General features: G+C 53.2%; 12 protein-coding genes across 12 annotated transcripts; 8 read left to right on the top strand and 4 right to left on the bottom strand.

Annotated features, from left to right (window-relative positions):
- On the top strand, positions 1–1,296 carry Z517_09013 (uncharacterized protein; the record flags this gene model as incomplete). Its single annotated transcript, XM_013424923.1, has 3 exons — positions 1–416; positions 494–950; positions 1,060–1,296. The coding sequence occupies 3 exons, from the start codon at positions 1–3 to the stop codon at positions 1,294–1,296; spliced, it is 1,110 nt and encodes a 369-aa protein (XP_013280377.1).
- A 1,855-nt stretch (positions 1,297–3,151) lies between these two features.
- Positions 3,152–4,351, bottom strand: Z517_09014 (uncharacterized protein; the record flags this gene model as incomplete). Its single annotated transcript, XM_013424924.1, has 3 exons — positions 3,152–3,424; positions 3,476–3,914; positions 3,975–4,351. The coding sequence occupies 3 exons, from the start codon at positions 4,349–4,351 to the stop codon at positions 3,152–3,154; spliced, it is 1,089 nt and encodes a 362-aa protein (XP_013280378.1).
- A 749-nt stretch (positions 4,352–5,100) lies between these two features.
- On the top strand, positions 5,101–5,655 carry Z517_09015 (uncharacterized protein; the record flags this gene model as incomplete). Its single annotated transcript, XM_013424925.1, has 1 exon — positions 5,101–5,655. One exon carries the CDS (start codon positions 5,101–5,103, stop codon positions 5,653–5,655), a length of 555 nt encoding a protein of 184 aa, XP_013280379.1.
- A 32-nt stretch (positions 5,656–5,687) lies between these two features.
- On the bottom strand, positions 5,688–6,746 carry Z517_09016 (uncharacterized protein; the record flags this gene model as incomplete). The annotated part of the gene is made up of 1 exon (XM_013424926.1): positions 5,688–6,746. One exon carries the CDS (start codon positions 6,744–6,746, stop codon positions 5,688–5,690), a length of 1,059 nt encoding a protein of 352 aa, XP_013280380.1.
- A 1,120-nt stretch (positions 6,747–7,866) lies between these two features.
- Z517_09017 (uncharacterized protein) lies at positions 7,867–8,742 on the top strand (the record flags this gene model as incomplete). Its single annotated transcript, XM_013424927.1, has 3 exons — positions 7,867–8,357; positions 8,419–8,561; positions 8,621–8,742. 3 exons carry the CDS (start codon positions 7,867–7,869, stop codon positions 8,740–8,742), a joined length of 756 nt encoding a protein of 251 aa, XP_013280381.1.
- Positions 8,743–8,807: 65 nt separating this feature from the next.
- Z517_09018 (uncharacterized protein) lies at positions 8,808–10,046 on the bottom strand (the record flags this gene model as incomplete). The annotated part of the gene is made up of 1 exon (XM_013424928.1): positions 8,808–10,046. The coding sequence occupies one exon, from the start codon at positions 10,044–10,046 to the stop codon at positions 8,808–8,810; it is 1,239 nt and encodes a 412-aa protein (XP_013280382.1).
- A 286-nt stretch (positions 10,047–10,332) lies between these two features.
- Z517_09019 (uncharacterized protein) lies at positions 10,333–10,854 on the top strand (the record flags this gene model as incomplete). Its single annotated transcript, XM_013424929.1, has 1 exon — positions 10,333–10,854. The coding sequence occupies one exon, from the start codon at positions 10,333–10,335 to the stop codon at positions 10,852–10,854; it is 522 nt and encodes a 173-aa protein (XP_013280383.1).
- A 1,575-nt stretch (positions 10,855–12,429) lies between these two features.
- Positions 12,430–13,524, top strand: Z517_09020 (uncharacterized protein; the record flags this gene model as incomplete). Its single annotated transcript, XM_013424930.1, has 1 exon — positions 12,430–13,524. One exon carries the CDS (start codon positions 12,430–12,432, stop codon positions 13,522–13,524), a length of 1,095 nt encoding a protein of 364 aa, XP_013280384.1.
- Positions 13,525–14,032: 508 nt separating this feature from the next.
- On the top strand, positions 14,033–15,148 carry Z517_09021 (uncharacterized protein; the record flags this gene model as incomplete). Its single annotated transcript, XM_013424931.1, has 1 exon — positions 14,033–15,148. The coding sequence occupies one exon, from the start codon at positions 14,033–14,035 to the stop codon at positions 15,146–15,148; it is 1,116 nt and encodes a 371-aa protein (XP_013280385.1).
- Positions 15,149–15,301: 153 nt separating this feature from the next.
- On the bottom strand, positions 15,302–16,654 carry Z517_09022 (uncharacterized protein; the record flags this gene model as incomplete). The annotated part of the gene is made up of 1 exon (XM_013424932.1): positions 15,302–16,654. The coding sequence occupies one exon, from the start codon at positions 16,652–16,654 to the stop codon at positions 15,302–15,304; it is 1,353 nt and encodes a 450-aa protein (XP_013280386.1).
- Positions 16,655–17,019: 365 nt separating this feature from the next.
- On the top strand, positions 17,020–19,227 carry Z517_09023 (uncharacterized protein; the record flags this gene model as incomplete). The annotated part of the gene is made up of 1 exon (XM_013424933.1): positions 17,020–19,227. The coding sequence occupies one exon, from the start codon at positions 17,020–17,022 to the stop codon at positions 19,225–19,227; it is 2,208 nt and encodes a 735-aa protein (XP_013280387.1).
- Positions 19,228–19,863: 636 nt separating this feature from the next.
- Z517_09024 (uncharacterized protein) lies at positions 19,864–24,294 on the top strand (the record flags this gene model as incomplete). The annotated part of the gene is made up of 1 exon (XM_013424934.1): positions 19,864–24,294. The coding sequence occupies one exon, from the start codon at positions 19,864–19,866 to the stop codon at positions 24,292–24,294; it is 4,431 nt and encodes a 1,476-aa protein (XP_013280388.1).
- Positions 24,295–24,888: the final 594 nt, after the last annotated feature.

The following is a 24,888-nucleotide window of genomic DNA, read 5'->3' on the forward strand; positions in this document are numbered from 1 at the left end:
ATGAATCCTGTGCTCGGAATGGACAACGAAGAAACCCGTGCCATCTCAGAAGACTCCGGCACGGTCAGTGGTGGTGGCGGGACAGAACAACAGGACGAGAAACAAGAGTCGGCGCAGGAGGTGCACATGAGCGAGAAAGAAGAGAAATCACAAGTCGTCTCCGACGACTCCAACATTGACAACGCCGTCGCTGTTGCTGCGCTCCACAGCGGTAACGACGCTTCTACCACCAACGCTCCACCTTGCGCCGAGACTGATCAAGACACAAAAACCAAACTCGCCATCAATCAAATTCCCACCGACATCCACAAACGCAGCACCTTTGCCAACACCTACCACGAGTTTCCTTTCACCCTCGGCGCACACAAGGCCTTCTTGAAAGACTTCCAAGACCGCTGGGGCATCGGCTGTTTGAGGTACGCTTGCAACAACTTGAGATTCATCTTCCAGAAGACCTTGTCGTGGCCTCGCTAACCTTGTTGATTCAAAACAGACACGACTACTTTTCCGCAACCAGCAAAATCATCATCAGAAGGACCACCGTCCTCCACAGCGTCTTCGCCTGGAACGTCGGCGACCATGTCGCCAACGCGTTGCGCATTCGCAAGTACCACCCCGAAATCCTCATCGCCGACGTGGCCGCCCAGATCAAAAAGCGCACCGACTCGGCCGTCGAACTTGCCGCCAACGGCAGCTGGTGTTCTCCCGATGTGGGCTTCGCCCACGTCGATGCCTACTACCCCGGTGTGGTGTTTGATATCAGCTACGCCCAGCAGAAGATGGCGTTTGGGGAATTCGCCCAGGCGTACATCCAGGGCTCAAATGGGGAGATACAGGTTGTCGTGGCGTTTGAGATCGAGTACCCTGCGGCCAAGCAGGCCAAGTACTACGTCTGGAAGAAGAAGGTGGCCTCGGATGGCGAGATCCAGGCCGAGTTGGTCGATGAGGAGGTACATTCTCGCCTATCCCACCGCACTCGAATCATTTTCTTCACTCTCTCCCTTCTCTTGTGACTGAAACCATGCATCGTCTGACTAAGATTCACTTGTAAACCCACAGGAGTTCCAAAAGGCAGACGGAACAGTGAACAAAGACTGCCGGGGCATCCACCTCAGCCTGGCCGATTTCTGCCCCGCCCGCATGATCCCCGAGGAGGCGAAGCCACTGCTCAACCTCCCCACCTGTCTCGGCCACGACACTGGCATCCACATTCCAGCGTCGGAATTGTGCTTCTTACTCGACATCGCGGTCAGAAACCACCAGCTCATGCAGACCCACTTGCAGACACAGGCATGAATAAGCCAGAAGCGAGATGGAGATGGAGATGGAGATGGAGATGATACAGGATCTGCATCAGCATCGACATTCGGAAGAATCAGGAAGAACAGAAACAACAACAACATCTCGGCTGGCTCACAAAGCCATGGGTGGATTTATTTTCACCCTCAATTGTATGACTAGATGATACCCGCCTCAGTTGAGGCACGCGTGAGCTTTCCAATCCAAAGAAGAAATTGAAACTGAACTGTGAACATGATTCTCCCTCTCTTCCTTCTCACGTCTCACTCACTTCTCACTCACCCCTCACTGTCTCTCTCTATGGAACTCACTTCACATTCCCAAGTCTCCTTTCACGCATTGTTCGTCCATACCTCGGCTTGCCAGGTATGGTGCGGTGAACTGGCGGTTGGGTGCCTCGTACTTGTACGAGGTGGACAAATCGACGTTCGACTAGTTGGATCTCGCCAAGAGTCTATAGTAGTCCGATATGTACTAGTGTGCAGCCTTGGCACGCTAGGTTCCTACCTGCATGCAATAGTACTTGGCGAAGTGGGTATGTCACATACATATTACACGTCGCGCGAAAGGTGCTTCGCCGTAGAATACTAGGTAGCGAGTCAACTACTTGCTTGGGAATGTACACAAAAGACTCTCTAGAACCTGGCCTTACCTTTACCATAGCTTAAGAGCAAAATCTCGGCCATATCAACGTAGGGTCCTCCCCTTTTTTTTGTAATTTCAACTCCAAAAAGCGCCTTGATGGAGGAGGGCAAAAGGGTCGACACCCGCCACCACGCGCCAATGCCAACGGCGTGTCTCTGTCGCCATCATGTCCTTCGGTCAATTGACTTGGGTGCAACGCCTTTTCAGAACGTGCAATGCCAGAAGGGGGGAAGGACAACAACACCACCTACGTCTCGCCCTCTGCGTTGTACGAAAGTGCTGCTGCTCTGTGGGAGACCGTGAGATCCAGTACTTGCCGAGTCGCGATGTTGAAGGCGGGGGCCTCGATGGCCTTGTTGTTCCACTTTCATCGAGTTGACCAACGATATTGACGTGGCTGTGCCATACTGCCTCCTCGACAGACTGGTGATGATGATGGTGGTTGTCCGCACGTCTTACGTCTCGCCATAGGTGTCAGAGGAGAAGTTCATCACTCATTGCCGGGCTGTGAGCCGCCTCTTGAAACAGTTCTCTTAATGGTCAAGGAGTGGCCAGACACAGTAGTTCGTTGCCCCATCTCTCCCGCACCAGTACATCATCACAAATGTCGAAGATGAGATCGAAGCAAGCACCCTGGCCCACCACCTCGATTTTCTTTGTCTGAAGAACCTCGCTGTGTTGTAAGTTGATTGGAAGATCTCGACGTTTTGCATCTGTGGCACAACACTCTGGTCCGCGTAGCGACTCGGGCAGAATACAACACACATACATACATGCATGGGAGAGGATCGAAGAATAGAGGGGGGTGTTTGGCCACTGAAACTGGATCAAAAGGAGTCCTGGAGGCGCCATACATTGGCAGCCCAGAATTCGCGTCTGTTGGGATACATGGGTTGTTTTCTCATCCTTTCTTCTCTCCCAGAAGTGGTTCTGGTAGGGGTATTCATTACTCGTACAATACATAGATGAGCTCGCTGGGCTCGATTTTTCCTGGTGGGTACGTCCCTCTACGCGTTTATTCATTACTAGTACAAAGGTGATTTTGCCCGCTTCCTTCTTGAAAATCTCACAACTCCCAATTCCACGTTCTCAAGCCGGTGTTTAGTCTCTCGGCGTCATCGAAACGTGATGGCACCTGTTCGGCGCGTTGTGGGAAGTCCATGCCTCGAGTTCTGTTGGAGATTGACGTAGGACTCTCGTCAAAATCTCAGGAATTCGGTTTAGAAGCCCCTTCTACACCATCTGGCAGCCAGGCAGTGGGTTTTGGAACGATCGGCACAGTGTTCTTGGCACGTTGTATTTCATCCCATTTCGCTCGAGCAGACTCTGCGAGCTCCAGGATTTCGACAAGTTCTTGCACCGAAAATTCGATCGCCATATTGTGCATTGAGGGTGGGATGCGGTCTGGCGGCGCTATCTCGAGCATGGTTATTCGTAAAGAGTCGCCTGGAACAAGCTTGCCATCCTCGGTTCGTATGTCCTAGACACCAAAGGTAAGGAGTTTGTATAGTACCCAGGACGAAATACTAACTTGGACATGCGCTGTGAGCTTGCCTCCACTGCGTCTCCAGGTCAAGAGAGTGGCTTTTTTGGAGCGATCGGCGTCGAAGTCGATACAAACGAGCACTTGTGTTTGTCGGTCACTGTCGAAGAAGTAGAATTCAGCCAAGTCGTTTAGTCGAGCGCGCTTCTGTGTGCATGCAATTTCCAAACAACAACCATGATGGATTGAGAAAAAGTGGCTGTAGAAATTGTCTGGTTGATGGTAGTCCTTGTTAGTAGAATCTTTGGCTTTGGCATCAGAGGAGCCACTATCAACGATGTGGGCCACACATGCTTCTTCTTCTGGGGAAGAGGACAGGTGATCCAGCTTCTTGAAGAAATATCGGGAGAAATGGCATGCGTAGATACTGTGGGTGTACGAATGTGCTTCGTGAACAAAGATCCCAAGCTCGGAGAAATACCCAGACCTGTATCCCAGAGTTAGTAACGGTCCGAAACTTGACCCTCCATTTATCTCTCAACCATACCGGACTTTCTCGCTCACACCACACTCTTCGAGGCGCTGTCTTAGAAGGTCCACATGGCACGCGTCGAGCTGGTATTCGGTCCAGCAAGGAGACTCGACAGCACGGGGCTGGGCGGTGATTGCTTTGAGAATGGAGCTCATAGCGGGAGGGTCGTTGGATGCACCTGCAAGCTCGGTGTAAAGATCCCAAGGACTCTGCGAAGAGTCAGAAAAGCCTGCAGTTTCCAAGTACATATTATCTCTTTCTTCGGGGTCTTTTTCGCCGGCAGTGACATAGCTGTCAAGTGAAATTTGGTCGCTGGTGGGGCGAGAGAGCGCCTCAAGGGGGTCTTTTGTGTTTGGGCTTAGATCGTCACGGCAATATGTAGAGGACGGCATGATGTCGACTCAATGCCAGACTTTTGGATGAGCAGAATAGACACATAGGTAAAGAGAGGAACGCGGATTGTCAATAGAGTAAACAAAGGCCGTACTTTTGGTTACGATATACACTGCACATACCACGTCTCTTGGTGCTGTGAATCCTCGATGCTGGAATGCGCGTTGGTATGTCACTAAATGTGCGTGCGGGGCAATCCTCGCTACGGTAGATCATTTATGCCACTGAAACGCAAGACACTTTCGGTCAGAGACTCGTGTTTGACCCAGTCAGTTCGAAACAACTGAGACTGTGCGGCAGGGGTTGCAGACGTCTGGGTTTTCAAGGACATCGGTAGAGTATGTCGATTTGCACCGCGTCGGGTGTCCATCAGTCTAGGTCAAAGTGACAAAGCATCGAGTTACGAAGAGGATCGATAAGATAGAAATGTGGTGTGATTATCGAGCCATTTGTGTACAAGTACCAAGTATTACGATATATGCGTAGCACAGAAAAGAGATGAATGTCTGCGGGAAGTACATACGTAGGAAGTGAGGCGCAGCACGGCGTAGTTAAGTAGCTGGTCTGTCTTGTCCTCTGTACCATCCACCTCCGCGGACAGTACCCGATACCTCTATTAACAACCCAACTACCTACCAGGTACTCGGCACATTCTATTCGGTGCTCAGTCAAGTCTGTGCTGTCTTCATTCTCCAATTCCCCAAGCCGCATCTCCAACGCACCTGTTTGCGCGCCAACACCAACAATCATGACCGCAGCCCAAGGTCCACGACTCAATTTCCGACCGCCGTCGACGGCTTCTACTACAAATCAGGACACCTTCGAGTCTCCTCATGTCTCCTTCCTCCAGGGCACGTGGCATGTCACCCACTCGACGCTTCCCATGTGGAAGAACAACCGCAATGTAACCATCACCTACACGTCCTTGCCCCAGAATGCCGAGCAGCTCGATGACCTGGTCGAATACCAGCCCCTGACCTCGGACAAGCACAAGCGAGTCGAAGGTGTCGATACCCCGGACGCCAACACAAAAGGCGCATACCACTGGCGCGGCAAGGGACTCTTGAAGGTCGCATCGAGCCACTGGGAGATACTGGGATATGGCGAGGAAGAGGGCGGCTGGGTTGTCACATACTTCCAGAAGACCCTGTTTACACCTGCAGGCATCGATATCTACGCTCGACGCAGGGGCGGCTTGTCTGAGGAATTGCTGGAGCAGATCAAGACCGGGATAAGAGCCATCGAGCACCACCACATCCAGAAACTGGCCGATCTCATCTTTCCCATCAAACATAACTGGTGACGGAATCTACACTTAATGTGGATAGGAATTGTTCATGAGAGGTGCCGACGGCTCATCCAACAATCCGACCCGTCCAAGCTCTGATACCAGCCACCGTCAAGCAGATCCTGCTCCATGGTCGCCCATTTGTGGATCTTGCCTCCTTCGGCCGTCTTGAGATCTAGGTCCGCCAGCTTGACGTCTACAACATCAACCCCCCCATCGCCGGCGTTGGTACTCCGCCTGAGAGCTAGAAAGACGCTGCAGTCCCTCAACGCCATGGCCACGCCAAAGTCCTTGCCAGCTGGGTGGAGAAAATCGTCCAATGCCACGCACCCGTACTCTTTCTGAAGAGTCTGAAGATGTCTCAAAGCAGGCTGGACCTTTTCTGCAAAGACCGTCACAAAGTCGTCAATTCCATTCTCGAGTGGCCAGATATTCGCCAGCGTCCGCTTCAACACTGCATTTTCATCCGCCAACAAGTCCAACGGGCAAAACCCCGAGTCACCTCTCCCTTGGTGAGCGCCAGCTTTTCTCCGCATTGCATTGAGTGCACACGTCCTGCAGTTTCTTGCGTCTACAGGCGCACTGGGACTTTGCACCAGCCATTTAGGCTTGAACTCGACTAGCCAGTCGATCCCTGGGCCCTGCAAGTTCTGCATCAGAATTCCATACTGCTCATTCTCGTACGAGGGCAAATAGACGTGTCGCCGGTGATGATGGCGGATCTTTTTGCCTTTGACGTCTTCTGCCGAAAGGGCAGATAAATCCACGCCGTCCATCTCTCGCAATTCCTCGTTTGCCCTACTCACCATTTCTGGCGTGAGCTTATATAGCGCCTGCTCTAGTAGCAATGATCCGTGCTCGTTGAAAAGCGGTACGATGCGGTCCCGAAATTCCGACAGGACCTGCACCGCCGGTTTCGTGAAGGCCAGGTCTTTGCGGAGACGTATAACACAGCAGTTTGAGTGTTGTTGAAGAGACTGCGGCGACAGGACCGAGACGCTGTAGATGACGTTGGCAGCCCCTTCGGCCAGGTATTGCAGCTGGAGGGTGGCGGTGATCAGGCTCGAGGGGCATGATGAGGAGGATCGATGAGGTGACAGGGACATTGTGGAGGCGGGTCACTTCTTCTGGCCAGCTCCAAATATATTATACTCCTCCGTGAAGTTCCAACGCGAATGCTGTAGACAGCCTTGTTGTTTCTGCCCAGAATACTGTGTATCGTATCGTTATACAAGACTCGCATCAGGCGATGAAAAAGCCCACCCCGTCCCGCCGCCGCTTCTTGGGTCTTTGTGTAGCACTACAAGACCTTTTGCCGGTCTGATATCCAACAAAGAAATTCCTATTGTATGAGGAAGGGTGTTTTGTCTGGGTGCACAGGTGTCCGTTCCGTCCCCTCCCCTCCCTCCCAAGGAGATAAAGCAAAGTGATCTATCTATTGAGAGCGCTTTGACCCCCCTCTCCTATCTGTTTTTCCCGTCCCCTCTCTTGCCGTACTTTTGCTCCTTTGTCTTTCTCTTCTGCTGTCCGTCACTGCCCGGTTCTCCCTGAGTGTACGAGAGACGGGAAGATGCGTCCAGAGTATAGGGTATAGAGTATATATCCGTTCTGGTACGAGTGTGTGTAAGTTGCAGATGATGGACAGTCTTGACACGTACCGAGTTTGTATCGAGGATGTGTCAGTGTCTGTTGTTGAATTAACAAGGGCACTGCACCGCAAAGGTTTGTGGTTTTTCTACGAATCCTTCGGTTCTCCCTCGGCGTTTAGATTGTCATTTCGGGGATAAGCAGCATCATGGTTGATTTGTCCCGCCATCGTGGCCCTCATGACCATCACCAGTCAACAAGTATCGAGTACTCGGTAGATACAAAGATCCCCCATTTCAATTGCAATTGTCATCAATCATCGCAGGTCCTTGCTCAGTGCCAGTGCCACTTATACCGCGTCCTACTAGCAGCATTCTCTACATTTTTGTGATACCGACCGGTTCTTGCCAGATATCCTTTGCCGACGGATACGGTAGAGGACTCGGGCAGAGGAGGAAGAAGAAGAATAACTAGTGCGGCGAAGAACCAAGGGATTCGACGGTAGAAGACCGAGGAGGAAAGCACGAGACTCTGTCAAAAAGAGACACGGAAGTACTTGGAGAGGGGACATTTGATAGGAGGCTACTAGACGGATCCTTTCCCCATAGACATTGCTTTGAGGAAGAGTAGGAGAGAACCATGGCATTGACGACAGACCTCTCCTCGCATATCGCCTTGGTGACCGGAGCAACAGGCGGAATAGGCAAGGCGACATGCCTCGCCCTGGCTCACCTCAACTGCTCCATCGCCGTGCATTACCATAGTGCCTCGGACACGGCAGAATCCCTCGTCGCGCAGCTCAAATCGATGAATGTGCGCGCCTCTGCCTTCCGCGCGGACCTATCTTCCTACGACGAGACGCGCTCTCTCCACGCCGACGTCGTGCGAGAAATGGGCCATCCAACCATCCTCTTCAACAACGCCGGGCTGACCATGGGGGTATCCCGAGTCAAGGATATCAGCGAGGTGTCCGTGGAGGACTTTGAGAAAACGTGGAGAGCAAACTGTGGCACAGCATTCTTGCTCACCCAGTTGTGTATCCCCAAGATGGTTGATGCCGGTTGGGGCAGGATCATCTTCTGTTCTAGTGTCGCTGGCTTCACCGGTGGTGTGGTGGGACCCCATTATGCGTGAGTGCTCATCTGCGACGTAACGAGTTTTGTTATTGTAAATTGTGTGCTCACTCAACAGGTCCTCTAAATCGGCCCTGCACGGGTTGGTGCATTGGCTAGCTGGCGCTTATGCAAAGACCGGCATAACCATCAACGGTGTTGCACCGGCGTTAATCGAAGAGACCAAGATGCTGCCTGGAGGGACAGCAGAGTTGTCTGCTAGTAAGCCACTCTTCTCGCTGTTTCTGGTGCTTGAGGTTGCTGACCCAGACATTGCTCAGAAATTCCCATTGGGAGACTGGGAAAGCCTGAAGAAATCGCAGAGACAGTGCTGTGGATTGTCAAGACTGGTTATGTCCACAACAAAATCATCGCCGTCGATGGAGGCATGTTCATCCAGTAAGACGGGCGGGGCATAGCCAGAGGACTGCGTCAACAAAGTGGTTTGAACCAATGCCTCGACTCGCTTCAACCGCCAGCCTCTTTCTTCTTCCTCGCTTCCTCCTCTCTTTCCCGTTTCCGCTGCAGAAATCTCTCTCTGGCACTCATCTTATCGGCTTCGCTGACCTTGCTCTTGCTCTTGTCCTGTTGTTGTTTCTGCTCCTCCACTTTGACCTGCTTCTGTTTCTCCATCATCTCCTCGATCTGCCGCTCCATCATCCGTGACTGTCTTTCCCGCTGAGCGTGGCGCGCGTCTACTGCCTTGGATGATCTCCAGTATTCGTCCTTTCGAGCAGATTCTGATCCCGCGGTGGCTTGTTGCTCTCTTCCGGGCTTCTTGGCCGCCACATTCAGGCCAGCGGACAGGAGTTGTCGCTTGTCGACCACCTCACCTTCATCGTTGACAACGATGCGTGCTCCTTGCTTGTTCAGTTTCTCAGCAATCTTCGTTTCAGATTCCTCTTCCTCGATCGGCGTTTCCTCCTCTAGGCCGTCTTCCTTTCTCTTTGCGGCCTCCTCCTCGGCCTTTTTGATCAACCGCATCCTCTCTTCGTCCTTCTCTAGCATCCGCTTGTGGAAAGCGGTCATGCCTCCACCTTTCCTGCGTCGTTCTTCCTCCTCTGCTTCACGTTTTTTCTCCTCCTCCTCCATGCGCCTGATTTCCTCCTGCTGCTTCTTATATGCCCCAGTCACGAATTTCTCCTTGTCAGCGTATTCATCTCCCTCTGCTTCTCTTTCACGCTGCAGGAGCTTCTCTCGGGCTCGCAGCTGATCTCTCTTTCGCACCTCGGCGCTCTGTAGAAGTGATCCCATGTATTTGGGGCCCGACGATCCTCCTGCCTCGTTTGACTTTTTCTCTTTCTCCGCATGGAACGTTTCGTAGGCAGCGTCGTAGTCGTAGACAGATGCATCAATCTTCGAGGCTTCTTTGTCATGCAACTTGGCACTACGCAGAGCCGACAGATTGACATACTTGTCCGTTTCGATTGCAGATCCTGAGGCCTTTGACTTCGGAAGCTGCAGACCGTACTGCGACAGCTTGGGCGACTTTCTCGGAGGTTCGTGGTCATGGTCGTCATCGTCAAGATCTCTTAAGGGTCGTAGGGGTTTCGAGGTCTTCTTCGCGCCATAAGCAGGGGGAGGCGTGGCTGCGGCCTCCTCGCTTCCATCATCGCCATCATCGAAGAACGCTTTGCGTTTCTGCGCGGGCTTCGAGACGCCTGAGGATGTTTTGGCGGAGTTGAGGCCGAAAGCGAGAGGGGGCATGCCGCAATAGTGATGATCGCACTCAACACCGCCGACAACGTACCTGTGGATTGTGTCGAGAATGTAGATTCACAATGCGGATGGGAGTTTCATACCTTGACGTGCCACCACATCAACATTTTCCCCGGAGTTGTGCCGAGCCTCGTCTGGATCACCACTTGCAGTGTTTAATCTCTCTCTTCTACACGTTTGAGTGTGCGACATTGAAATAATTCCGCCGGTAAAGGCCGATCTCGCATCTCAAGGACTATCGAGGGAGCGGTAATTCGCGCCGCGTGAAAGGAACATGTCATACTACTTCGTTATCGTCTCACCCACCGACTCGCCGCTCTTCGAATTGACCTTCGGCACATCCAAAGCTGGCGGTGACGGTGTCGCTCGGTTCCGCAATGGCGAGACCTCTCGCTATATGAATCAATTTATCGTCCACGCCGCTCTCGACGTCGTGGAAGAAGTGCAGTGGCTTACGCCAAACATGTGGCTCAAAGTCATTGACAACTACGCACCCACCAATTCGCACATCAGCTGCTTTATGACCGGGACGAATGTGCGATTTATGCTTCTTCACCAACCATCGGCAATGACAAACTCCTCTGCTGGAGTTCGAGCATCGACGACCATTTCATCGACTTCGATACCGCAGAATCCCACCAGTCCACAGACAGAAGAGGCCATTCGGCAATTTATGAACGAGGTCTTCGAACTCTGGGTGAAGACCTTGATGAACCCATTTTACACGATTGGAAATCCCATCAAGAGTCCCGTCTTCAAGCAAAGAGTCACTGCTGCTGGCCGCAAATGGCTGTGATGACTGTGCTCCGAGTCATTGTGTGGGATGTGTCTTTGTCCAGACATTTGTTTGCAGACGCAACACTCAAACGTCTTTGACGCGAAAACAATGCCTTGGAACCAGCGAGGACTTCCGTCACCCGGGCATAGCTGGCAAGATTACTACCTTTATGTTGTCAACCTGCGGTACACCCGGACTCGTCGGCGCCATGCATTGCAGTCGATCATGACTTTAAACGCGGAGAATCGCTTGCACCTGCGCCACGTAAGGATTATTATTTGGAACGTCGTCCGATCTATCAGCTACAGCTTGCCGTGATAAGGCTGGTCTTTTTGAGCCAGGTAAAGCTTTGATGCCAATAAACGACGAGCTAGAACTCTTGTCTGACGATTTTACTGCAGGCGTTATTGCCTCGTGATAGGCCACAAATCCAAAGCCACCCCCGAAGCTGGCACCTGTGCCTGGAATGGACTACAGTCTTCATGACCAAATCCTACGTCGATCAGCGGCGAATTACCTAGACTGGCCTCTGTGGGCTCAGATATTACTGGTGGTGCTGGTAGTTACGGTCTGGATTCCGGCATACTTTACCGTCCAACTATTCATGGAATGCTCTTGCTTCAAGCGTCGTAGGAGAGGAGAGACAGGTTGAAAGGGGCAAACACATCTCTACATTGTCACGAACTGGGGGTCGGGGTCCAGCGCATTGTGAATCTATGGGAGCTGTATGTCTGCTCGTGCAATATGAGGCTGATACATATTAGATGCATGGATGGATCAGCTAGGAGGCTCGGAATGCGCACTGTACAAGATGATTGCTTCGGTCATTACACGTTGACCGTAGGCCCGTGTCTTGTACAATTAATATGCTATTGCTTGAGAACGACGGCCACTAGTAATACATATTCTATCCCATACTATGCGAGAATGAATTAAGGCTGGCGGAGAGCCTGCAAGTGGTCAGGCTGGTGTCCCGGATTATCTCTTGATATCCCCGTGTTCTCCGGCCCTTCTTTTATCCGGAGTTGTTCCGAACATACAAAAAGCGCATCGTCACCAACACTTGGTCCGGAAGTCCTCCTATGTACTAGACAGCGCCTTTCCAGATAGCGGATCTGTATTGTTTGTACCTGATTTGAATCAGTCACAGCTGTAGGTGTAACCTGTCCCTCAATCGCTTCTCGAAGGGCGCGTCCACCAGTGACATAGACCACATTGATGCGGTTGTTGTCCCACAGCTGGGTACATACAACCATACCGAGACTGGCACAAAGTTACGACGATTGCTCTACGACACGAGCGCTCTCTATATCGGAAATCGACGAGGATTGGATCTGACAAACCGATCAAGAAGAGCCGGCTATTTCGACTCGAAGCGTTCCATGTGGATGACGTTTACTGGCTCCAGCGGGCTCGAAGAATTTGTTAGCTGTCTGGAAATCTGTCTATTTTTTGGACAGAGTTTGCGGTCCTCAGAGAATTTCAAGCGGTAAAGCAGATTTGCCCCAGAAGCGGAACACAGTTTGAGGACCACCTGTCGTCGTTGTCGACCGTGCGCCATCTCGGGGGTTGGCCACGATCCTGCTGCTCACAATGTCCCACTCGAAGCGCAACACATCTTTGGCCTTCTTCACCTCTCACGAACGCTCTCTCCTGCGCTCAAGCTGGGGAACCCAAACAACCCGACTTACACGCGACTCGTTTCTGCCCTTTGGATATTGCCGCCTGTGTCTGGGCTATGCCAAGGTTCCCGTGGCTTGCTGTGGGGGAAACAACAACAATCTAAAAGTCCATCTCTTTTGCAGGGAATGTGCGCTAAACGATCTCATGGCGCAGAGAAAGGAGATTAAACGGCTGGAGAAGGAAGCCGAAATGAGGGAGAGGGAGGAGCGCGAGGAGAGAGCGAGAGAGGAAGAAGAGAAGAGAAAAAGGGAGTTGGAAGTGTTTGAGAGGACCGCAATGGGTTTTGCGGACGATGGGATTGAGATGATAGGAAGGAAGAGGAAGAGGGAAGCCGAGGAGTTGCATGCCCGTCTGTCAGAAACACAGAGTAATGGTGAGCAAGGCAGCGAAAGGAACAAGAAGCCAAAATCCTCCGAAGCGAGTTTCTGGATCCCAGGCTCCGACAGCCTCTCCGGATCCACAGCTACAACGTCAAAATCTAAACAGCCAAAGCTCCATCCACTGTGTCCCGCATCGACACCGGAGGACAAACACAACTACTCGCTGAAATCGCTCATCACGGTCAATTTTGCAGAGATCGAGCCAGAAAAGGGCGCGGGTGCGGATGAGCCAACGAGGCTCTGTCCAAGCTGCAAGAAGGCCCTGACTAACACCTCGAAACCGATGTTGGGAACGGCAGAAGGGTGCGGGCACGTCGTCTGCGGCGCCTGCGCTGACTTATTTCTGGTGGGCACCGCATCCAAAGGTGTGTCGTCAAAGGCAGATAAAGGAACCAATGCCAGCATTCTCTGCTATGTCTGCGAAGCAGATCTGAGCGGCCCGGCACCCGAAGCCGCTGGAGACAAGGACGACAAGGAGAACAAGGACAAGAAGCAGAGACAGAAGCAGGCCAAGGACAATAGTCGCAAGGTCGGCAGGTTGGTCGAAATTAGTTGCGAAGGTACAGGCTTCGCTGGCGGAGGGTCGAATGTGGCGAAGCGGGAAGGTGTAGCATTTCAGTGCTGAGGGCTGATCACGGTCAGCGAAGGGACTCTGTTTCTCGACGTATATACTCTTCCGCCTCTCTGAGGCGCCGAGACTATATATCAAGTCTTGTCGGGCTTTGTGGCTGGTCAAACCACAATCATATGAAGCGAGTAGGTATCTCGGTATGTAAGGCTGCCGCACGCGGATAAACTCAATCTTCCATCCCGAGGAACGGCTAAGCCTCAGCCTTATTCGCGATGCACATGTGCAACTGCGCTTCAGAAATCTGGACCCTACGGCATTCGACAACCACCAGACTTGCCACCGCTCCCAAACCTCTCTGTCCCTCTGGCATTTCTGCCTCACAACATCGTCGTACAGCCGAGCAGATACTGAAATGGGTGCTCGTCTGGAAATTGGAGGCCGAATAACAACATCACAAGAGCCCGACTGATCGAGGTCGGGCCGCGCGGGCGACTCCTAATCTCCCTCCTCCCTTCTCTAACCACGAAGACGTCACAGAGAACGAATCGTCACCGCCGACAAAATGCAGGGTTTCAATATGGGCCGCTACGTCCCTCCGGACCTGGAGGGCGTGGTTTCGTTCAACACGGCGTCCGGCAAGGGCCACGCGCTGGGCTCGCGTGCCCGCAAGCTCAAGACCGAAGGCATCCTGACCGTCCGCTTCGAATGCCCGTTCGCTATCTGGTGCACACACTGCCGGCCCGAGCAGCTGATCGGGCAGGGCGTGCGGTTCAACGCCGAGAAGAAGAAGGTGGGCAACTACTTCTCCACGCCCGTGTGGAGTTTCCGCTTCAAGCACGCCGCCTGCGGAGGCTGGCTGGAGGTGCGGACCGATCCCAAGAACGCCGAGTACGTGGTCGTCGAGGGCGGGCGGAGGAGGGACACGGGCGCCGACAAGGTCCTCGACGGCGAGATACTCATCGCCGGCGGTGCTGTGAGCGAGGAGGACAAAGCGCGGCTGGAGCGCGACGGCGCGTTCGGCACGCTGGAGAAAAAGATCCAAGACAAGACCCTGTTCGATTCGCAGAAGGAGAGGCTCGAGAACCTCCTGAAGGCCAGCGACCGCGACTGGGCCGACCCGTACGAGCGGAGTCGGCGCCTCCGCGCCGAGTTTCGCGTGGGCCGGCGGAAAAGACAGGCTGACGAGAAATCCGGAGAAGCGTTGAAGGACAAGTTTGGACTGGGGCTGGATGTGGTGGGTGAAAGTGCCGAGGATGGCGAGAGGGCCAAGTTTGTCGACTTTGGCGAGCATCCCGACCTGGCTTCGTCGTTCTCGGCGACGACGAGTAGCTCCAAGACCACGCCCATGTTTCACAGCCCTCGCGACAAGGGAAATCTGACCTCTTCGGCAACTACATCCTCCATATCCTCCTCCTCTCGGTCCAAGTCGAGCACCGCGGCGAAGCAGGACCAAAGGAAGGAGATCCTTCAGAGCACACTACGCAGCAACACGAGGATGACGTCCGATCCTTTCTTACGAGAGCAAGATGTCTGGCAGCCGAGAGTCAAACGCAAAAGGGCGGATGAAGGGGACGCAGAAGGGCATCATCGCCATCCAGAAGCTAAAGAAACGAAGACGACGAAAGTGGAAACAAACAGCACGGCGTTGGTGGTGGGCTATGATTCTGATTCATCGTGATACCCCTGCCCCTCCATGTACGCAGTACTTCCTCCGGGGTTTCAATAGGATATCTCCAGGGGCTTACGTCTGGGGTGTTCATATTCATAAATCATACATTTCACAAGAGAAAAGAAGTCGTGTCTCGCATTTCCTTGGTACAGCGCTTAACTTCTACCCTTTGGGCACTTGCTGGGTCGTCTTCGTCTCCGTCTCCTTCAATGCTTGGAGGGGTCGTCTCTGTGCTGCAGCGAAGCCACCACGAGGAGGGGGCGGCGCAGGTGCTCGACCAGCCCACGGGGCCTGCGTGACACCGTTGACAAAGCCCGCTGGTGCGGCCGAGGGTTTCGAGGCCCAGGGCGCGGCTGTTGACCCCATCGGAGGACCACCCGGCCTCATTGCACTGGGTGCATTGGTATCTGTTGGGTTTCGGAGAGGTTGGCTCGCAGCGTGTGTCGAGGGTGGTGGTGGCTTAGCCTCGGGATCCTTCTCCCACTTGAACAGGGAGCCGAACGGGAAATGCTGGACGACGGGGAACTTGGAGAGGACTTCTGCGTTGTACATCTTGATCATGCCCTTGTTGATCTTGCCCCAGCCGTCCTTGATGCCGGATATGTCGAAAAGCATGGGGCTGTGCTCCCAGAACGGGCCTCTTTTGACGTCGTAGATGAAGGCGATGGCCGAAAAGTACATGTTTGAGTCCTTCTCCTTCTCGACGAGGTTGAGTTTAGTCACCGCAGACGCATCGGGAGCACTGGGCAGCGAGCCTTCAGTAGGGGTGTCATCGGTTTCGGCGATCGGCGGACACAGTTGGGCAGAACCAAAAATGTACGGGAGGAATGAATTGTCGTCTAGGCCCCAGACCCCGTGAGACCCGGCCGGCTCCAGAGTGTATGTCTTGATGAGTTTCCTGATGAGGACGAGGTACAGCTCGAAGACACCGAGGACGATTCCTCGCTCTTCCACACCTGGTTCGCGCTCGGCGAAGAAACTCAGCTTCCATAGGCAAGCCAGGAAGGCAAGAAAGCTGAGCTCGTGGCCCGTTCCATAGTCCAGCCGCTGAGAACTTCCGAGACTCCCTAAGAGGTATGACGAGAGCTCTTCATGCGCTGGGCCGAGTTCTTCTGGCAGATGCTGGGTCAATAAGTCGCCAACCTCTCCTTCGACGATCTTGTACCACTTGCGGAAGCTGACGTTGCCAAATCGCCTGGGGCCGGTATCGGGAGGAACAGCATCGACTAGATCTATTAGGTGGTCTAACAGAGTGCGCAGTCGAGAGATAGCTTCTGAGTACACGACCTCCTCTGAGTTTAACCGCCAGGCTGAGACTGTGTCCTTTCCTCCCGTCTGAACTTTGCGTGGTAAAACAGATCTGTTGAGTTGAAGCATGAATATCATAATGTCCCGATACGCGAGAGACATTAGGAAGAAGGATACATCAGGACCATCGAATATCTTTTTCACTGGCTTCTCGAATCGATGTTCTTTCACGTCCGCAATCTTCGCGAGCAGGGGAAAGTTCGCCATGACCGCTGTTTGGGGTTTCCTTGCGATCCGCCCAGTCTGGTTATATCTGAGAATGGATGGAGATGGCCGTGGCGAGATGTATGTGAAGTCGAATTATCCTGCAAAACGAGGATAATGAATCCAGCTGTTGGTAGATGTGATGATACAATGTTGGCGACGTCTGTGCTTGGCTTGTCGATAAGGCTGAGGTTCGATTATGTAATCTCAGCCTCGTGGCCACGTCGCCTGCGCAACCGATGCATCGCGGGGCGCATCACGTTGAACTTTAAACCCCCAAGTTCAGCCTGGCACCAACACTTTGAACACCATGACAGTGAAACCTATGATACTTCCAAACTGTGTTCTCGCTCCTTGGTTGGCCGTCGATGCAGCGCTCAACGCGCAGATCTGCTGCTCGCGATGCGCTCGAGTGGGAGGCAGACGACGTGACGGCCATTCTCAACGAAGAGGCAGCCCACTCAGTGCAAAGCTCTCCTAGGAAGCGGAAGAGCGAATCTCGTGGCGCGTCCGATGCGTTAATCGCCCCGAGAAAGCGCAGCCGGATCGAACAACCTGTCCCGTCTGCCTCTGATGTGGTTATGGCAACGACTGCCAGCCCCTCCCGACGCAGATCCGGAAGACTACAGGCGCGGAAATCCCTCTCAGCACCTACCTTTATCAATAGACGCGACCTGTTCGAGATCCCTGACGATGCGGAAACGAACTCTAGGAAAACGGTGCTGCTAGGACCGTCAAAGAAGCTCAGGGCGCTCAATCAACGACCGCAAGACACCGCATCGCCTTTCAAAGGCAAGGGCGTATTAGAAACCAGGACAAATGCACTGGTAAACTTGGACGATTCGCCCAGAAAGCGGCCTGTAAGGAGGAGGATTGAGAGGATTGGTCGGTCTCTCCACAAACCCCAACGTGCTAGCAAGCTGAAGGAAGCGACTGCAATTACTGATCGCGAGCCTTTTGACGGTGAGGATCTTTTCGAAGCCTCTCGAAGAGAAGGGCAAGACCAAGCTCCACCAGAACAAGAGCGAGAACTTTCAGAAGAAGCTCCAACAAATGAGGTGGTCCAAAATTGGCCTTCTAAAGGGTCATACCGGCCCAAAATACAACAGCCTGCACATCAGCCTGCTGGATCTGGGACGGATGCAGGCCTCGAGATTGGACGAAATCCACCACCCGGTGGTGGATCATCTAACCCACTCGTTGAAATTGCAAAGCAGGCCCTGGCTGAGGCAATACTCGAGCCTCATGTCCTTGTTGAGGCGATCGAAGCAGACCATGGGGACACAATAGGCAACGCTGACCAAGGACAAGAGTCTGCCGAACCTACCACGCAACAGAGTCGGCGCCCGCGAACTCAAGCTGACCGCGATGCTGCAGAACAGACTGTGGCAGAGGCTGAAGCTAAACGAGAACGGTTGGTTACAGCGGCATTGTCAGGGATCGAGACAGCAGTGCAAATCCATGGCTGCATGGATGCTTGGACGGAGTCCCTAGTCGCAGCCGCTGAAGTCGTCGAGAGCCGCTCTTGCTCTGAACCAGAGTCGACCGAAGGCAAAGCATGCGCGCGCGAGTTCACAAAGCTTGCATCTATCTACAAGGCGGTCCGTCGTGGACGCCCCGGACCTCCTCGAGGACTAGAACGTGAAAAACGGGAGACGCTGGGCCTGTTGAGGCGACGATGCAAACATATCTGTGACCACCATTATCAACCAGACATGCGTTTCGACCCCAAGCGGAAAAGAATGGTTCGTGACTTATATGAGCACTTGATACCTACGTCGTTGGACGTGGCCAAGCGGGCCCTCAGGGCTTTATTTCAGAACGATGAGCTCAGCGTTCCAGCGTTGAGAGAACTCTGCCAGCTCCTGAAAATCACATCCAAACTGGTGAGAAGCGCCCAGGCTTGGAGTCCGAGACCTGTGCTGGAAAATGCGGTCAAAAGCAAGACACATTCCAATATCAAGGTCCACGTTTTAAACATCGTGGAGAACTATCGTCGCGCGGTTGACGAGGATGACCGCGAGAGATTTCTTGACGAGCTTGAACGTCAACAGAGGCAAAACCTGGAAAAACAGAAGGCAGAGTACCGGCGGAGCATAGAAGCGGCGTTGGCAAAACATCGACAATATCACTATTCCCATGATGGTGTGGCGCGTCCGAATGAGTCAGTTCCCAGCTCACAATGCCAGCTCATCGACATTGACGATATATCTATTGGCGAGGAATATGTCCTGCCAGCGTCTAGCCGCAGACAAGACACTGGGTCTTTCAACGGCACGGCTGTGCGTGTCAGGCCGAGGATGAGACGAGAACCCACGGAAGAGATTCCCCCTCCAGATGATACGGAATGGAATGAATGTGAGTTGATCGTGCTCGTCAACGCCTTGCAAGAGTACACCGGAGAGTCAAGATGGGAGGATATCATCGACGCTTACGGTGGGCCTGGAGGTAGTCTGGAGAAATACGACATGGATCAGCTGATGGCGAAGGCCCGATGGGTAAAGCAGACCATGGCGAGACAGTTGGAAGATGAGCTGGATGAGTCCTGGGACTGGTTGAGGAGTGTTCCTGGTTAATGTATAAAGACGTGGGCTGTTTGTTTTGCTTCTTTTTGGATAGCATTGGCTGCATGATACCCCTTTAGTTGATGCGTATGTCAGAGATACTGAATGATGGCACCTTGGGAACCGGCTCTCTGGTTCCCGAATGTCCTGGTCGAGCCAGCAGCCGTGTCACTTCCACCTCCTTTGAAAGTAGTCTTGATCGTATCGGTCATGGGTGGTGAGACGGCGGCGCGCAGGTGTCTCAAAGCCGAGAACGAGGACGGGAGCAGGCTGAAACCACTAATCTCGGGGAATCAGTGAGGGAGGAGGAACTGGCGAGAGACTCGTCTGTGATAGAGAAGTTAGCCTCGTGATGCTGTTGCTGGTGGTGGGGGCGTGCATCTTCGCTTCTTCGCTTTTGTTCGCTTCTTTCGAGTGGCTCGTCCTTAGGAGTCTTAGATTCACGACATTTCCCACGCAGCCAAAAAGAAACGCGTCGCGGTGACTTCGCCCAATCGGTCGCACGCCAGCAGGTCTGAGACTAGGCTGATTGATATTCTCTCCTTCCTCTCCCTTCCCGATCGATTCCTGCTTCTGGTCCCATCTGTCTTCCTCTTGTTCTGCGGTTGAATTTGTGAAAAATCCTGCCCCAAACCCTGCACTGCCGCCATGGACAAAAAGGATGAAACCGCGACGCTCAAGCCAAAGGCGACCAATCCTCCATCGCGGCCAGTGGCCAGGACTCCAGCTTCCAGGTTGTCTACCACGGGCAGACCGGCCTCTACCTCTACCTCTACTTCCTCCGCTACCAGGCCTGCCGTCGGAAGTTCATTGAGCAAGCCGCCGGCCAGACCGACCGCGACCAGTACGACCGCCCGAAAGACCCCTAGCACAGCCTCGACCTCGTCAATTGTAACACACAAGAAAAGAGAATCAGAGACGTCGGTGGACGAGAAGCCTTCTGGCGACGAGAAGAGCAAAGATGGCATATCTGCAAGACCAAAGAGGATGTCGCTGGCAGCCTCGACGACTTCTGATCGAGGCCCTACCTCCAGGTCACTTGCTCCCACCCCTGCTCGACGCACATCAACGCAGGCTGCAACTACATCGGCACAACAGTCCAGCAGCAGTCCAATTGCTGCTAGAAAGGTAGCTGCCACTCCGACCTCGACCCGCACCTCGTTGTCGACTCCGTCTACCACACGAGCAAGACCTCTCACCTCCTCAAGAAGTGTCGGGACCGGTGCTCTTGCTGATAAGAAGCGCCTGAGCACGATTCCCGCCTCTCCCGCAGTCAAGGCTGGAATGGAAGAGCCGGAAGACAACAAGGAAAATGCTACATCGGCTCTAGACAACAACGCCGCAGTCGGTATCGCTCGTCCACCATTGGGGTCGAGGAAATCCACGAGGTCGCTCTTGATAGAGCAGCGGATCAGAGAGTTTGAGCTCGTGAACAGCATGTTGAGGGCAGCTATGACGGCGGATGGCGCCGATGAACAAGAACAGCAGTCAATGGATGACGAGGCTGCAAGCAAAATCGCAAAATTGAAGTCGGACCTTGCCAAGGTTAGGGCGTTTGAACGTACTCACGGCCGAGTCCCAACGGCCGCAGAGTTGGAGGAGGTTCAATCGGTGGTTGAAGAAACGCCCTCTGAGTCGGTGGTCGAAGCGGACAAACTTCAGCTGGAAGAGCCTGGCGCTCAACTACCGGACGAAAACAGCAGTCTGCAGGTCGCGGCTTTACAAGCCGAGCTGACGGAACTGAAGTCCAAACTCGAAGACTTCAGCAAGACTGCGGAGGAAGAGAGCGTGCGTGTGCTAGGGGTCACCGACGCGATGCAAAAGGAACACGCCGCCAAAATTGAGCAACTTTCATCGCTTCACGAGACTCAAATCTCGGAAATGGAGCGTGCACATCAAGAAAAGCTGCAAGAGCTTTCTCAAGGGCACGATACCAAAACCGAACAGCTCACTCTGGCACTGGCTCTTGCTCAGAAGGAGATTGATCAGTCCAAGTCGGAGCTAGAGGAACTTCGAAGTGCGGCTGCTGAACAGACTTCGACGAGGGATAGCAATGCACAACTAGAAAAGGAGATGGAGACCCGAATTGCAACCCTCGAAGCCGAGTACCAAGCGCGGCTTGCCGAAAGCCAGGACAAGCTTGAGGAGGCACGTACAGAGATCGCAAGCAAACAAAAAGACATCGCTGGTCAACAGGAGGAACTTGCGAAAGTCGCCGGAGAAATTTCCCGGCAAAACGATGTCATTCAATCTTTGGAAAGTCAAGTGCTCGAATTCCAACAAGCAAAAGACAACGAAAGCAACGCGCAAGCAGCGCTGGTGCGTGAGCTGGAGGACCAGATCAAAGCTCTACAGCAAGAAAAGGCTGATACGAATGCCGCGGCCGCATCATCTCTTGCGGCCGCCGAGAAAGCCCATGCAGCGGAAATGGACACCATCAAGCGACAATTGAGCGACGCCCAAGAAGAACTGAAGACAGTACAGGGTGCGCAAGACAGCGAATTGCAAAAAGTGTTGAAGAAGGCTGAAGCTGACCTAGCCGCCATCAACGACGAGCTTGAAAGCAGTAGGGCTTCGCATTCAAATAGAGTTCAGGATCTCGAATCTGAACTGCAAAAGGCCAGGGAAGATGCGGAGGCGAAAAGAGCAGACCATGAAGGGGCTCTCGCGGCGTTGCAAAGTCAAGTAGACGCCGCGAACACCGCCCTCGACGAGGTTACCGCGAATCATGAGAAGACCTTGAAGGACCGCGAGTCCCAAGGGGAGTCTGCGCGAGAGGAAATTGCTGCGGTGAAATCTGCTCATGAGAAGGAACTTGAACTCGCTGTGTCCGGATCGCAGGCAAAACATGAGGAAGAAGTCGCGAAACTGAAATCTGATCACGCTGAGCGGATCCAACAACTTGAGCAAAAGCTCCACGACTCGCAAAAGGAGGCATCAATCCTCAAGCAAACCCACGCATCCCAGATCAAGCAGCTGGAGGACCAGATGAACATGTCTCTCAGGGATTTGGAATCCATTGAAGCTGGACATCTGCAGCAACTCGACCGTGTGAAGTCTGAGGCATGGGAGTCTCAGCAGAAAGCTGTCGAAGAGGCCGAGAAGATTCACATTGAAAGAGTGAGGAATCTCGAGCAACAACTCAATACTGTGGAGGCCGAATTGGCAGAGGCAAGATCGATTCATTCGGAGCAGATAGCAGAGATGGAGCAGCAGAGAGCTGATGAGCGGGAAGTGGCGGTGAACGCGTTGAAAGAGTCGCACGCCACTGCGGTCAAGGATCTAGAGGACCAGCTCAAGTCCATGCAAGAGTCCATGGAAACAGTCCGAGCCGAGCACGCCAAACAGCTCAGTGAGTTGGAAGAGCAGATCTCCGCCCGTCATGCAGAGACAATCGCCTCTCTCAAAGCGGAGCACGCACAGCAACTTCAGGAGATGGAGATCAAAGCGAAATCTCATCACGAGGAGGCGCTGGATGATTTGCGATCGAGCCTCGCTGAAGAGAAGCGTCAGTTGGAGTCGCAGACCAGATCTCTCCAACAAGAACTCGAGGGCAACCGATTCCAAACACAGATGGTGAAATCCATTCTGGAAAATACCGAAAAAGAGGCCAAGGAAAAGGAGGAGGAACTCAATGAAGCTCTCGAGAAACTGCAAGCAGACATGTCGACCTCGGTCCTCAAACTTGCACGAATGAGTGAAATTCAAATGCAACACGATCAAGTCTTGGAAGCGAAGGAGGCCTTGGAGGCCAAAATCGAGGAGGACATGGAGGCCCTACGCGCAGAACAGGAAAAAGCCCTCGGCGAGCTAGAGAAGACGCTACGGGGACAACATGAACAAGACATTGAGCGGATTCGTGCAGAGCATACCAAGTCTATTGAGTCGAGTCAAGCCGCGAATTTGTCTCAGTTGGCAGAAGTCCAAAACCGGATGAAGCAAGAACACGACGACCAATTAGACGAGATCATGAAGACCTTGGAGAGTCAGTGGAAGAGCCAGGTTGACCAGCTTGAGGAGCAATGTGCGGCCGCTAGTGCCCGCCTTGCGGAAGCCGAGAAACAACACGAGGAAGCCTTGCGAAAGATCAAGTCGGAGCACGAAGCCGCACTGACGCAACTGCAAGCGGAGCTGCAGGGGGCGCACAGTGCCGCCGAGTCGAGCCAGTCTTCATCTGCGCAGCTGGACGAACTTCGAACTCAACTTGCAGAAGCACAAGAACAGGCCAGAGAAGTTGAGAAGAAGCACCACGAAGCCATGGTTCTAGCACTCGAAGAACGCGAAACGGCTCTAGCAGCCATGAAGCAAGAGCTTCTCAATGCCCAGGAGGCAGCGGCGCAGCGACCTGATCCAGCCCAGCTTGAGGCACTGAACGAGAAGTACCTGGATGCTCAAAAGGAGCTTCAGGCGCTGCAAGAGAAGCACGACCTTGCGATCCGCGAGGCCAAGGCGGAATACGACACTCAACTCGAGAAAGTCCTTACTGAGCTGAATGACGCCAAACTGGCGGACAAGGGAAGTTCGGAATCCGAGGACGTCAACACTATCAAAGCGAGTCTCGATGAAGCAAAGAAGATGATCGCGTCCCTTGAAGCCGAGCTGGAAAGGGCAATGCTTGAGATCGACACCCAACGCAACCTTGCCGAAAGCGCCCAGAAGGAAGTGCAGCGATTCAAGACTGAGACTACTGTGCTTCAGAGCCCAAAGTCCGCTGGGAAGTCTGTGAATCCCCTCTCACCTGCCTCTCCCAAACAAGGTCTGGAGTCTAGTCGATGGGCTAGCCCTGCAGACGCAGCTTCTACAGACGCGGCAGCGAGCGCCATGGCTAACGAGACAACACCTCTAGCAGGGCAAGAAGAAGTATCAGCACCACCATCAACATCAAACGAGAAAAGCCGTAATGTTGCAGGCCAACTGGCCGGCATTCAGGAGCAAATCAAGCAATTGGACGATCTGAGCGAGGACTTTCTCGAGGAGCATCAGAAGATGGCAGGGATTTTGAGCCGTGTTGACGACGAGACTCAGAGCGCGACGGCGACGACCGATGTTGAAAAGGACGACGACGAGGATTTAGATTAGTGGTCTTCGCCGGGCGGAGTCCGGATGTGATGGAATAATTGAGGACATGTATGGGATGTCTTTTGAGGCTGTCAGCCTGTTGTCCGTCTCACGCGGGCCGGGAACGAGGTATTGGACTTCTGAGGAGAAAGAAGAAGGGTGTTTCGATTCTGTTTGGGATGACGACTTATCAGCGAGTCCTTTGTTCTTGTCCCTGTCATGTGGTGTGGTGTTTGTTGTCGATGGGATTTTCTTCCATGTTGTTGAGCGACTCTGCCAGCTCAGCTAGCGCCTCTCCCCCCTAATGTGTTGTGTTGTGATTGCTTGTGTGTATCTTTTTTTTTTTTTGATTTGATTATATTCATGATTTCCCATTCATCGACTCGTTCATTCTGAATATTCATTTATTCATTCATTCCCGCTTTGTCTTTTTTTTTTTTTCTTTTCGTTCTCAGCAAGCGAGCAAGCGCGTCGATAATAGCCAGATAGTCCTCAGAACGAGGTACTCTGTACTCTGTACCCAGGATTCAGCACTCAGCGCTCAGGACTTAAGTCCTCAGTACACCAAACAAACAAACCGAGGTCCCACCTACCAGTTACCACTTACCACTTACC

This window comes from Fonsecaea pedrosoi (assembly GCF_000835455.1).
Source record: "Fonsecaea pedrosoi CBS 271.37 unplaced genomic scaffold supercont1.6, whole genome shotgun sequence".
NCBI lineage: Eukaryota > Fungi > Ascomycota > Eurotiomycetes > Chaetothyriales > Herpotrichiellaceae > Fonsecaea > Fonsecaea pedrosoi.